The sequence below is a fragment of the Sturnira hondurensis genome, unplaced genomic scaffold, assembly GCF_014824575.4.
Source record: "Sturnira hondurensis isolate 20B ecotype Veracruz unplaced genomic scaffold, ASM1482457v3 Scaffold0009516, whole genome shotgun sequence".
Classification (NCBI taxonomy): domain Eukaryota; kingdom Metazoa; phylum Chordata; class Mammalia; order Chiroptera; family Phyllostomidae; genus Sturnira; species Sturnira hondurensis.
This window is the reverse complement of record NW_028082147.1, coordinates 31,154-45,516: the sequence shown is the minus strand read 5'-3', so window position 1 is coordinate 45,516 and position 14,363 is coordinate 31,154. Positions and strand designations below refer to the sequence as shown.

The following is a 14,363-nucleotide window of genomic DNA, read 5'->3' as shown; positions in this document are numbered from 1 at the left end:
GCTAAGTGGGTTGAGCACCAGCCTGAGAACCAAAGGGTAGCTGGTTCAATTCCCAGTCAGGACACATGCCTATATTGTGGACTAAGTCTCTGGTTGGGGGCATGTGAGAGGCAATCTATCGATGTATCTCTCACACATCGATGTTTCTCTCCCTCTTTCCTTCTCCCTTCCCCTCTCTAAAAAATAAAATCTTTTAAAAATTATTTTTTAAATTCTGTTATCTATGAGACTGTTTCTGTTCTGCTTGTTTCCTTATTTTGTTTTTTAGATTCAATTTTTGCTAGATGTGTATCTATTGCCATTTTATTGTTTACGTTTTTTACCTTTTCTCCTTCTCTCCCCACTTCTCCTCCTTCATCAAGAACATTTACTATTTCATATAATATTGGTTTGGTGGTGATGAACTCCTTTACCTTTTTCTTCTCTGGGAAGTTCTTTAAGTCTTTTGATTCTAAATGATAGCTTTGCTGGGTAGAGCTATCATCACTTGGAATTTCTTGTCAATCCCTTCTGGCCTGCAATGTTTCTGTTGAAAAATCAGCTGAGAATCTTAAGGGATCTCCCCTGTCGGTAACTAACTGCTTTCTCTTTCTGCTTTTAAGATTCTCTTTGTCTTTACCTTTTGCATTTTAATTATGATGTGTCTTGGTGTGGACCTTTTTAGGTTCATCTTGCTTGGGATTCTCTGCATTTCCTGGACTTGTATGTCTATTTCCTTCACCAAGTTAAGGAAGTTTTCTGTCATTATTTTTTCAAATAGATTTTCTATTTCTTCCTCTCTCTTTTCTCCTTCTGCCACCACCTGCCATGATGCAAATGCTGGTACATTTGAAGTTGCCCCAGAAGCTGCTTATACTATCCTCATATCGAGGGCCCCTTTTTCTTTTTGCTGTTCTGACTAGGTGTTTTTTGCTTCTTTACATTCCAAATCACTAATCTGATTCTCATTTCATCTATTCTACTGTACTGTCAATTCCTTGTAAATTATTCTTCATTTCAGTTAGTGTATCCTTCAGTTCTGACTGGTTCATTTTTATAGTTTACATGTCCTTTTTTATTATGTTGAAGTTCTCAGTAAGTTTGTTGAATATCTTATAACTCTACTTTGAACTATGCATCAAGTAGATTGTTCATCTCCATTTGGTTTAGTTCTTTTTCTGGAGTTTTGTTCTGTTCTTTCACTTGGGACATGTTTCTTGGTCTCCTCATTTTGGCAGCCTCCCTGTGTTGTTGTTTTTTTCTCTATGTATGAGATGGAGCTGCTTCCTGTCCTGGGCTTGGCAGAGTGGCCCAAGGCAGTAGGTGTTCCATGAGGTCTAGCGACACAGCCCCCCCAATCACCCAAGCTGGGCACTCTAAGTGCATACGTGCATGTAGGCTGTGTACACCCTACTGCTTAGTTGAGGTAAGGATTTACCCCCAGGCTACTGGCTGTAAGGACTGGCTGCAACCACTGACCACAAACCACTATGGAGGATCAGCTGTTCTGAATAAGGGTTGTTGTGTAGTTCAGTTGTAATTCTGATGTGCTTGTGAGAGGATACAAGTACCACATTTACTTACCCCGCCATCTTAACCAGAAGTTTCCTGTTGTCTTTATCCACCTACAGTAACATTCCTTTGGAATGTCAAAGTAATCTTTTCCAGACCCCTCAGGACATAGCCATTGCACCAGACTGTGAGACCACAGAAACCCTTCTTGTTATCTTGTCCAGAAACAACACATCTCTGTGTTGTAACTGATAACTATCCTGTAAAGAAGTATGTGTCTCCCCCTTTACTCTTCATCCAATCTCAGAGATATCCCTGCTTTGCTTTTTCCTACATCTCTAAGCTACCACTATGTGGATTTCACATAATCCCCCTAAAGTCTCCTCCTTTGATTCTGAAGTATAAAATATGCTCTAAAACTGCCATTCTCTTGACCATTTGCTCAAGCCACTGAGATTTTGATTCCCACCAACTGATATCATTTTTGATCACAAAACTCTTATAAGACTTTTTCTGCCCTGGCTGGTGTAGCTCAGTGGATTGAGCGCAGGCCTGTGAACCAGACGATCACGGTTCGATTCCCAGTCAGGGCACATGCCTGGGTTGCAGGCCAGTTCCCAGCAGGGGATGCACAAGAAGCAACCATACATTGATGGTTCTCTTCCTCTCTTCTTCCCTTCCCCTATAAAGATAAATAAATAAAATATTTTTTTAAAAAAAAGACTTTTTCTTAGAATGAACTTTCTTTCGTGGACAGCCTCTAAGGGTGATGAGAAACATGATGATTAAGCAACATCTTCTAAATGACCATTGTGTGACTCTGTTCCTAAATGGATGCTGAACAGCCTAGCCCTTAGCAGTAAAGCACCAGTTATTTCTCCTTAGCCAAAATAATCACTGTATCATAGATGTTTCAACCTCAAATTTATAAAGTCAAAAATACACAGGTTTATAGAACTTCAAAAATGATTTTATCTTATTTTCAGGCCACACTTTTCTAGCAAAAATGTATCTTCAACTTTATAATGGAGATACAGATTCACTTGATTACAGGAAGATGTAACCATTATAATTACTGCATTCTGCTAGTATGGCATTATATAAGGTATAAATCATTTTTCACTACTAACATGTGGATTTTCCTTATTATCTAAGTCAAGTGGGAATCAGGATATCACTAAAGCTATCAACTGGCTAGCCATACAAATTATTCATGAAAGAGGGCAGACATTAGAATCTACTGAGCATTTACTATGTGCCATTGGGCTATATACTTGCTATGGTATAATAAAAAGCCTATTTGGTCATTGTCACCATTTCCTGGCACAAAGCACCTAAAACCCTTGGGTTTTCCTGAGTGATAACAGTGTCTTTTGTTTTTCATAAAGAGCCCCTGTGGAACACACCAAGTTTATGCTAACAAGGTGACTTGGGTGGGGCCTCTAGGCAGCCTTAGATTGGATATGGCTGTTTACCAGAGTGACCAAGTGATTAGAAAGTTGGAACTTTCAGCCAGACACACAAACCTCAAAAAGGAGGTACAGTGGGGGGAAGGGTGCAGATTAAGCTCTACAAAAACTCTTAAACTAGATTTGATGAATTTCCCATTAGTGGAGACAACGTCTTGAGCTCAGAGCCCCTTCTTACATACCTGCCCTAGGCATCTCTTCCATCTGGCTGTTCTGAATTATATCCTCCTAAAATAAACTGGTAACCTAGTAAGTAAATGTTTTCCTGAGTTCTGTGAGCCTCTCCAGCAAGTTAATGGAACCTGAGGAGGTGGTTATGGGAACCTCAATTTCTGATTTGCAATCGGCGTGGGATAAAGTCTTGGGAGAGTGAGCCCTTAACCCATGGAATCTGACGCTAACTCCAATAGTCAGTGTTGGAACCGAGTGAAACTGCAGGATACCCAACTGGTGTCTGGAGAAGCTGATTATTACTTGGAGTGTGGAAAACCCGCATATCTGTATGAGAAGTAAATTATGGAGAGTAAAGGAAACACAGGAGTGTTTTTCCTTTACTCTTGGATAAGTATGATCTTATTTGAACCAACAATCACTTTTTTAAAAAAAAGATTTTATTTATATTTAGAAAGAGGGGAAGGGAGGCAGAAGAGGAGGGAGAAAAATACTGATGTGTGAAAGAAACAGTGATGGAATGCCTCTTGCATATCCCCAATGAAGGGGGCGGGGACCTGGCCTGTAACCCAGGCACATGCCCTGACTGGCAATCAACCAGTGACCCTTTGGTTCACAAGCTGGTACTCAAGCCACTGACCCACACCTGTCAGGGCCCAAACTGTACAGTTCTGATCATGCAATTATGATTGGTTGGTATGGATGCAAATGAGGTTATTATTTGCATAATTTTGACTGAACAAGCAGGTCCCAGTCCCTTGGAAGAAAGACTGAAACCAGGGTTCTCCTGCAGTGGTTGACTCAGACAGCATAAACAAGCAGGATGGGGGTGGGAGGGCGTAGTGCTGAGAGTTCAGTCTGAGATTCTTCCGGGTACAGAGTACATGAGGAGCTCCTGTCAGCAAATGGCCATTACACAATTCTTCTCAATAAAATTTGGGCTCTCAGTTGACCATGAAGAGTCCACCTCAGCAGACAAATTACTTCTTGGGGTTCACAAGAGCTACAGAATTCATTCATTCAGAGTACCTACTCTACCCTGTTCTATCTATGCTCTAGGAGACATTTGCTGTCAATAAGCTTATATTTTAAGGAAAAGAGATAAATAATAGCATATATCAGGTAGTGATAAGAACTATAAAGAAATAAACAGCCCTAGCTGGTGTGGCTCAGTGGTTGAGTGCTAGCCTGTGAAGCAAGGGGTCACCAGTTCGATTCCCAGTCAGGGCACATGCCTAGGTTGTGGGTCAGGTCTTCAGTGGGGGGAGCATGAGAGACAATCACATATTGATGTTTCTCTCCCTCTCTTCCCCTCTAAAAATAAATAAAATCTTTAAAAAAGGGGAAATAAATATAGGTAAGGGTTGGAATTTTGAGGGGTGGGGAGTGGGTACTACTTTTTATAGGGTGGTCAGAGAAGAATTATGACAAGGGGACACTGAGCAAAGACATCTTAGAGGAAGTGAAAGATTCAGGCATGTAAATATCTGGGGGAAAAGCCCTCTAGCAGAGAGAGTATTAAGTACAAAATCCCCAAGGCAAAAGCACTTGGCGTGGAGGAACAGAGCAGAAGCCAGTGTGACTACACTAGAGCATGATAACAGAAGTAGCCAAAGAGGTAGAAGGGAGCCAGATTATATAGGGCCTTATACACTAGTGTGGAGACTTTGGATTTTAATGAAATCAGAAGCCACTGATGGGTTTTGAGCAGTGTCATAACAAGCAAATTCAAACCCAGGGCTAATTTCAATGGCTATATTCTTTGTGCCACATTATGTTCTCTCAAAAGGCTGACACTTAAAGGAAACAGACTGTAGTGACAGAGGGCAAGCCTCCACCTCCAGTGTTCCACTTAGCCCCACCTTGCCTATCTGATGCCTCCCTAACTTAATAGCTCTCTGCTCTAGATAGGCTGATGTCCTTGCTCTAACATGCTGCCTCCCCAACTTCCTCCCACCTTTGACAACATTCCTGGGTTCACACCAGAGTCCAGCGGTGCACCAGGCACTCAGTGGGTACATAAGTAATAACTGATTAACTGAGTTAGCCTCCCTTTTATATCATGATACTTGCTTTCAAGAAGATGTGAATGCACATGAGCTGGCAATGAGATCAGAACTCTAAACCAGACCTGACCACTACCTAGGTGTGTGGCACCGCTCAAGTCATTTCATGTTGCTGGGTCTCTACTTAAGAACTATATATAATATTCAGGTTTAACTACCATATATTGAATATTTACTATTTGTCATAGTACTTTCTATTTGTGTGGGTAGATTTTTTCTTATTAAATCTTTACAATTCTGTGAGGACTAAATGATCTCTAAGTACTCCCACCACTGCTAAATGCTAAATTTCACTAATAACAAAGAAGCTCTAGTCTCAGAATGATGCTGTGTAACCAAGGAATGTTTTAGTAAGCCACAGTTTGGCTCTGAGAGGCTCCGCCTATGTACAAATGGAACTGGGCTGCCTATACGCCTCTGGAGAGCAGGGACCACATTCTACTCATCTTTGTATTTGCATAACCACACACACACATACACACACCCCTCTAGAAAATCACTGGTTGACTATATGACACAAAAAGGTAGAGCTTACAAAAGTTCAAGGACACATTTCATTTCACTATCTTTATAAAGTAGAGCATTCTCCTTAGAACCTATGGAGATATGTCAAAGTATCAAGTTATTAATCATCTATGAAAACTTATTAAATATCCTAGAGAACAATGGGTATTTTATAGAATATGGGAAAAATCCATTAAAAATCAGCTGTCATTTCTATATTCTCATTTGAGAACTTTTTCATCCGGATTGTTTTTTCACTTCTTTCGTTGAGATTAACTGAATTTGTGGTGTGTGTAACAGGGAGGGCACGGAGCCGGGGAAGTGTGGGGTAGGGAGACATTACAGGATTGTTTGCTAGCTAAGCACCAGAATCAATCTAAGCACCAGAATCAATCTAAGCCTCCAAGATATTTTCCTAAAAGTTTCCATCAAGACCAGGTATTAGATACTTCAAATTTCAAATTATAAGAACAGTAGTTTATTGGAACCCAAAGCTGCAGAATTTTTTGCACACTGCCCTCCATAACCACCAACATCAGGGATTTATTCAAAAATAGTGTCTCAATGACCCATTTATTTTACATCTAAGAATTGTATCCCTTAATAAACCTAAAGCACACATAAAAAATAGAGTACATATATAATTAATTTTCACTTGAATGAATTTAAAATGTCAAAAAGTAAAGTGATGCTATTGGGAAAGATTTTTATCAAAATGGATTGAATCTAAAATAGAGTTTTCTGTTCAACTTGTTTACTGAGAAAACTTTTTCCTAGGCATTCTAGTAAGTTTTTTACAACATTCTAGATGAAAATAATTAGGTATCTTCTATGAAATGCTACATAAGGGGTGGGAGGGAGAGGTGGAGGGAAAAGGCAGACAAGTGTACTTAACAACAATAAAATTAAAAAAAGAAGGAAAAAAAAAAGAAATGCTACATAATCCTGGAACCCAGATGACCAGGTCAAATGTAAAGGCAATCATTCAGTTCTATGTAAGGAATTTTTAAAAAATCTTAACGGGCGCTTTATTCAGATAGCTGGCAATCTGAGAAGATGGCCAATTTTGTTATTTTTAAAACGGGGCTTCAATTTCTCCTATCATTTTCTTAAGGTTTATTTATTTTTAGAGAGGGAGAGAAACATCAATCGGTTGCCTCCTGCATGCCCCCTACCAGGGACCTGGCCTACAACCCAGGCATGTGCCCTGACAGGGAACTGAACCAACAACCTTTCAGTCTAGTGAGGTAGGCCAGCACTCAATCCACTGAGCCACATCAGCCAGGATGACTTTTCATTTTTAAAAGCATGTCCTGGCTAAAACTTTTAAAAGACCAGAAAGCAAATCAATTTATTTTACATCACAGCTAATGTCCACCTAGGAACTACTCTAAATTGAACACTCTTTATGTTCTTTTAGCTGAGCTTTAAGCAGAATCTGAATCTCCACATGAACCTTAATCCAAATCAAAGTCCAGTCATAGTGAAAGCAAGTGCCATCACAGGTGGAAAAAAATTCTTTTCACTTGACATCTAATGCTCTAATTCAGTATTTTTTTAAAAAATGTAAATTCAACAACAAAAAAACCCACATTATTTACATTACAGAAAATGTTAGCCTGAAGTGATTATGACAATGATGTCATTTTGTCTTATTCTGAAAATGAGGTTTACACTGTTTTCACACAGCTTCAATGAAAATGACCTGACTTATACAAATTAACAAGAGTTAATTACAAGAGTAAAGCTCCAAACTAAACTGAACATGAGTACTAAATATCAAAGGTATAATCTTCCACCTAACATATGACAATATGTAATGGTTAAGAGTACAGATTCTGGCCCTGGCTGGTGTGGCTCAGTGGATTGAGTGCCAATCTTTGAACCAACCAATAACCAAGGGTGGCCAGTTTGATTCCCAGTCAGGGCTCATGCCTGGGTTGCAGGACAGGTCCCCAGTAGGGGGCGCGTGAGAGGCTACCACACATTGATGTTTCCTCCTCTTTCTCCCTCCTTTTCCTTCTCTCTAATAGTATATAAATAAAATCTTTTTTTTTAAGTACAGATGCTGAATCACAACTGCCTATGTGTTGTTATTCCTGGTTCTACCACTTCTTAGCTTTTTGATCTTGAACAAAATGCTCCATTCCTCTGTGCCTCAGTTTCTTCACCTTAAAAATGAAAATAACAAGAGAAGTCTCATGTGGTGGTTGTGAGGATGAGAGATAATAGGAATCTAAATTTAGGACAGTGGTGCAGAAAGGACTCAATTAAGGATAGCTATTATTATCAAATTTGAGACCAAGGAAAATGTACTTATTAGCAATGATAAAATCAATTAAGTACATATTGAATGCCAACTACATATCCATTGCTGTGCCAGGCTGTAGCTAACTAAAGAGAAATACACAATGCATGGTCTCTCTATTCTCACAAAACTAATAGCGATGTCTCTAGTTGGTTGGAATGACAAGGTCAAAAAACATAAATTAATTAGAGAATACAGAATATAAGTGTTAAACTATGAAAAGAAATTGCCTGTAAATTCCAAGAAAAAAATGATAGCTAATATTTCCTAAATGCTCTGTTGCAGGTCCTGTTTTAAACACATTACATAAATTACCTCGTTTAATCCTCACAACCCTAAGAAATAAGGTTGAGATAGATGAGAATTTAATAGATGAGAATATTGAGAAATAGAGGGGTAAAGCAATACATTACACAGCTAGTAAGAAGCAGATCTAGGATTCAAACCCGTGGTCTGACTCTTGAGCCTGCTTACCTACCTACTACACTGTGGTAGGGCAGGGAACTCAGTCAATAACACCACAATTTACTGAGCGGCTACTGTGTGCCAGGCATTATACTAGGCACTTTCAAACAACCCATTTTGACAATACTATCCATTTGAAAGAAGGGGTAACATAGAAAAAGGGGAAATAACCTGTTGAAGGTTAACAGTGCACAGAGGAACAGAGACTCAGTAACAGATCTACTGACCCCTAAAACCCATGCTTTCTGACTTCACTGTCAAAAGCAAAGGAAGGCCCTGGCTGGTGTGGCTCAGTAGATTCAGTGTTGGCCTGCGAACCAAAGGGTCGCCAGTTCAATTCCCAGTCAGGGCACATGCTTGGGTCGTGGGCCAGGCCCCCAATAAAGGGCACAAAAGAGACAACCAGACATTGATGTTTCTCTTCCTCTCTTTCTCCCCCCCCTCTCCTCCCTCTCGAAATAAATAAATAAATAAATAAAATCTTTTTTTAAAAAGCAAAGGAAGGCTTAGTTATAGGTGGCAGGATTTAAGTACAACTCAAAGAATTGTATCATTTGGATAGCTAGTGAGGTAGGACAAGATATTACACAAAGGAGGAACCAAACAAGCAAACGCCAGTGTTTAGGGATGTTAAGAAAGCAAGTCTGACTACAGCAAGGAGTGAAGAGAAGTAGAAACTATGGTTAATTTGGGTGTTAAGATGACAGGATAAAAGCAAGGTGGAATGTCAAGATATGATATAGCAAACAACAGAGAACCACTGTAGGCTCTTCAAGGAGGTGAGTAGATAATAAAACAGGATTTCAGACATACTGCTGATGGCATTATCAGGATGAACTAGAATGGGAACAGAGGCACTGAGAGTATGCTGTTGGAATACAGATGTTGAGATCATGAAAACTTAAGAGGGTGGCAATGAAATAAAAAGCAAAGGGAAAATATGAAAAATAACTTTGAAAGAAAAACCTACAGAATTTCTTTTTTTTTAAGATAGACTTTTAAAAAAGATTTTATTTATTTATCTTTAGAGGGGAAGGGAGGGAGAGAAATATCAACGTATGGTTGCCTCTCCTGTGTCTCCTGCTGGGAACTGGCCTGCAACCCAGGCATGTGCCCTGACTGGGAATCGAACCACGATCCTTTGGTTTGCAGGCCTGTGCTCAATCCACTGAGCTACACCAGCCAGGACTCAGAATTTCTTGATAATCAGTTTTAAAAGTTCAACTGCTTTTTATTTTTTTAGTAAAAAATAAAAATAATATCAATTTATTAGCAGCATTCATTAATTAACTAACAAATGCTGTTATTGCATGACCTCCTTGGGACATGCCCACTTGAATTTCCTTTTTGAGTGGATTTTCTTTTTCCTAAACTCTAAGAACCCCCACAAGACTTGCAACCAGGGAAGCAAAGTGCAGCAACAGTTTGTCCCGGCTAACCCTCTGAATCCCCCTTTTCTCTGACCTTCCAGTGAACTGACAGCAGCCCGACCTAGGCTCCTCCTTTCCTAGAACATTTGTAGGGAGCCAAAGCATCCTAGGCTCTCTCTCCCGTAGCTTCTTCTATCCCAGGGTTTTCTTTGTTTCACTATCCTCAGCTTTCATAAACATATCCTCAAAATCAAAATTAAAATAAAAAACAGAAATTCTGTTCTTCAATTTCTTCAGAGATAGCTTGGAGGCTATTAGGTTTCTTCCTATATTTGCCTCAGCAAATACCTGCTCAGACCTTTCATTCCACAACAAACAGAGTCAAGCAGTTTCCCTTTGTACCAAGCACATAACTGATAACAACTCTTTGTACCAAGCAGTGAACCTTAGCTATACCTGTAACAACCCACGCAGTGACCTGCCATATTTCAGGCTGATATGCTCAGCTACTGCACACCCATGTCACTAAACAGGTAAAAAAATAAAATAGCTATTTTCTCATATCTTCAGTGGGTACAGGTTCTTGCAGGGTTGAATGGATGTGGGTATACATCTCAGCTCATGTTCAGAATGTACACTTAGATAGGACAGCTATGGCTTAGAGAGGTTTGGGGGACAGGCACTAGCCTGATAGTACTAACTGGGTAGACACAATGCCGCCATACCAATTTCTAATTCCCAATTCCTCACCAAACAATCCCAAAGGAAGAATTCTAATTCATATTGCCTAAGGTCAATAAGATGTGGTAGGTACCACATAGTACAAGGAGAATGCAGCAAGAGTTCCAAGATGGTAGAAAACCTCATTCATTCAAATCTACTACATACAATTTATCAAGCATCAAGACCCTACATGATATGATCCCTGGCTACCTCCCTGACCTTATGCTCTCTTTTCTAACTGCAATCAAGCCAGCCTCCTCTCTATCTGAACACACAAAGATCTTTGCTCTGCCAAAGATCTAGGCATCCTCTGCCTAGAATGCCTTCCCCCCAGTACTCGCAAGGCTCTCACCCTCACTTCATTCATATGTCTACTCAACTGTCACCTCTTCAGAGAAGCCCTTGACCAACTTATCTCAAATGGCACACCCACCCTCTTTCTCTCCTCATTCTCTATTCCCTTGTGCTGCTTTCCCTTCATAGCCCTTATTACTCAATATTATTTATATACGTGTATACATACGCACTTGTACGCGTGTGCTCACACAGTGAAGGGATTTTGTCTTTCTTGTTCATCACTCCATCCCCAGCACAGAGCAGGTGCTCAAAGAATATTTGTTGAAAGTATATGAATGAATCCATCACATGCTTGGGAGTGAGAAAAGTACTAGAAATACAAAGATGAATGAAGCCACGTCCGATGCTTCAAAGACACCCTCTAGCAGTCTAATTGCTAATTGCTTTCATCAGTCTAGCAGAGAGGTAGGCACATCACAAGAAGACGAAGTTCAGCAGCCTCAGGTACACCCCACAGCTTCCTATGCAGAGTTAAAAAGTCACTAGTAACTTGAAGTGTTAATTGCTGTAAAACTGTAATATTAATTAAAAATTATAAAAAGGCTAATTGCTGATCATAAAAAACAGACCTGGTTTCAGAGTCAGGTATTGCAATGTTAGCTGGGTAATCATTTATCTTTCTCAGCATGTTTCCTAATCTATAAAATTAAAGTAATACTGGTAATTACAGGGTTGTTATAAAATTAAGATAATGCATGTAAAGAATTTTTCAGGGGGAGGGGTATAAGGGAACTAAATAGTAATGGAAAAAAGATAGTAAAGATTATATTTTTTAAAAAAGGATTTTTCATACTGCCTGGCACACAGTATGTACCCAATGTTAGTTATTAATGTAATTAATGGCTGACTCCAATGTCCCTTGAGCCCAATTCCCAATCTTGAATCTTATCAATTCTATCACCAAAGAAGCCTCTCCTATCATTTCCTTCCTTTTCATTTTCAGTCTCTAACTGGTGTTTCTGACTGCAGTGTCTCCTTTCCAGTTCAACATATTCATATTCCTAAACATGTAGATCTACAACCTACAACATCTATATATTCCTAAAGAATTAAATCCAACCTTCCCCCACCCCCCAGTTTAGCACTTAGAGCTCTTCCTATTTGGGCACCAACTTACCTTTCCAACTCTATTTTCCACTACTTTGTGGACTCCACCACTCTGGCCAAATTAAATCACTCTACTTTTCTCTATATACCCTATGCTTTCCCACTACAATGCCTTGTTCATTGTACCCCTTCCTGGAATGCCCTTCCATTTTTTATCATCAAAGTTCAAATTCTTTCCACCATCTTTCCAGACCAAGCTCAAATGCCATAATGCCTTCCTTGACCCTTCCTGACTGAAAATGATCTCACTCTGCTGAATACCTAAATAATGTTATTTATATCTCTTCTATAGCACTGATCCCTTTTGACTTTCTGTATCGATTATGTCCTCCACAGAAACCCTTTTGAAAGAATCCATGCCAATTCCCACAGTACTTACCACATTGCCTGATACTCAAGTATTACATAGAATGATTTCACAAGTAGATATTAAAATTAAATTTAGCCTCAACAGAAAACTTTTGGCTTTGAACCAGACTTTTTTTAAATTTAACTTGTACTACAGCTCTCTCACAGAGAGAAAACGGAACACAAAGTACTGCCGAATTNCTTCTATAGCACTGATCCCTTTTGACTTTCTGTATCGATTATGTCCTCCACAGAAACCCTTTTGAAAGAATCCATGCCAATTCCCACAGTACTTACCACATTGCCTGATACTCAAGTATTACATAGAATTATTTCACAGGTAGATATTAAAATTAAATTTAGCCTCAACAGAAAACTTTTGGCTTTGAACCAGACTTTTTTAAAATTTAACTTGTACTACAGCTCTCTCACAGAGAGAAAACGGAACACAAAGTACTGCCGAATTTCGTAGCCAGGGGTCATATTAATTTTTTTTGATTTCTGGATTAAACAGACCACATACTCTTCTCTCCACTTTTGAATCACCCAGTCTCGATCCCTTCCCATCAGAAACTTCCCACTTCTCAAATTCTACATGGTGTAAATTTAAAAGCAAAATGATACTCTGTTCTTTAAAAATACTGAAAATAACTGTGTTCAGGGCCAACTAGTTCTGCCTATTAACAGTACTGCCAAATTTACTAAACACACAATAACAACAAGGATGATGATCACCATTTTTCAAAGTAAAGTTGCCGCTGCTCTCGTTTATAAGGCTGAGCTGATTCCCAGGCACAAGAAATAGCCTATATTTGACTCATTCAGCTAGTCTCACTCAAACACTACTTGTGGGGGTGAAGTTTTAAGACAATGACCTTCTGAAATCCACCACCAGGCCTACCATGTCTAACTTATTCAAGTCCCTGAGTTTCTCTGTGTATCAGATTTGTTCACGAGTGGGTAAATAGTGAAGGAAAACAAAAGCTTCATCGGCTTGAAATATAAAAATATGTGCAAATCTTCTGCTACAAAGACAGAATAATGTGAATTGAAATGTTTTCGGTGAATTCTTTGTTAAAACGGAAGTTATCTCATCCCTCAAATACAAGTCATTGTATTTGATTTCCAAATTCATTAAAGGAAGAACTGTTTAAGTCACCCAAACACACGCCCTCTCCACTTCCCTTAATTGAAAGCTGCTGATTTCCAAGGAGCCAGAGTTGAGCAGAACGTAAACCTAATAATGTCTACATCAGTAAACAACTACCGATGCAAACTGGCCAAACAGGAAAGAGGCGGGGGGCGGTAGCGTGGGGGAGGCGATGACAGGAAAATACTCGACTGACCACTGCACCAAATCGGCTCACGGATCTCCAGGTGACACACACACTCTCTCACCCTGGGGCTGTCAGGACTGATGTTTTGGCCCCAACATCACGAGGGCATAACTCTTAAGGCGAGACTCAAGCTTCCTTCTAGCTGGGGCTCGGGACCCTCGGGGAGCCTGGGCCTGACAAGACTCGGAAATTACAGCTCGCCGCCCCCAGAGTGGAAAGCCCGACACGTCTCCAGGTGAGGCCTTCGCCGCGCCCGAGACGGGCTCCGCGTCGCGGCAGCTTCACCTAGGCCTGTCTCTGGGACGCCTCTCGCACCCCAGCTCTGTCCCCCGGCTTACTGGCTTGGCTGATCCGCTGTATATTGCCGCTGCATGTCTGGATGATGCTGCTGAAGTCCCGAAGCTGGGGCCCCGAGGGCCCCGGGTTCCGGTACATGTCTAAGGGGCCGTAGGACATAACGAGGAGCTGAAACCGACTCGCCCCGTTCGGCGGTCCCACCGGAAGCGGCCACCAAACCGGACCGCAGACTGACTGGGAAACCGGGAAGAGAAAGGGCGGGGAAGGGACTGAGGATGCGTGCGCACTAACCCCGCCCCCTCGCAGTACGCAGGCGTTCGCCCCGCCCAACTGTACAGTGCGCCTGCGCA

The 14,363-nt window shown here is 40.5% G+C and overlaps 1 protein-coding gene across 1 annotated transcript in view; it reads right to left on the bottom strand.

Moving 5' to 3' along the window:
* Window positions 1-14,270, bottom strand: part of STX12 (syntaxin 12) — a 36,155-nt gene extending 21,885 nt beyond the window's left edge. Inside the window, exon 1 of the mRNA XM_037057146.1 lies at window positions 14,055-14,270. Within this exon, the coding sequence (XP_036913041.1) occupies window positions 14,055-14,172 (118 nt within the window). The 5' untranslated portion in view covers window positions 14,173-14,270. The remainder of the gene's footprint in view (window positions 1-14,054) is intronic.
* Window positions 14,271-14,363: the final 93 nt, after the last annotated feature.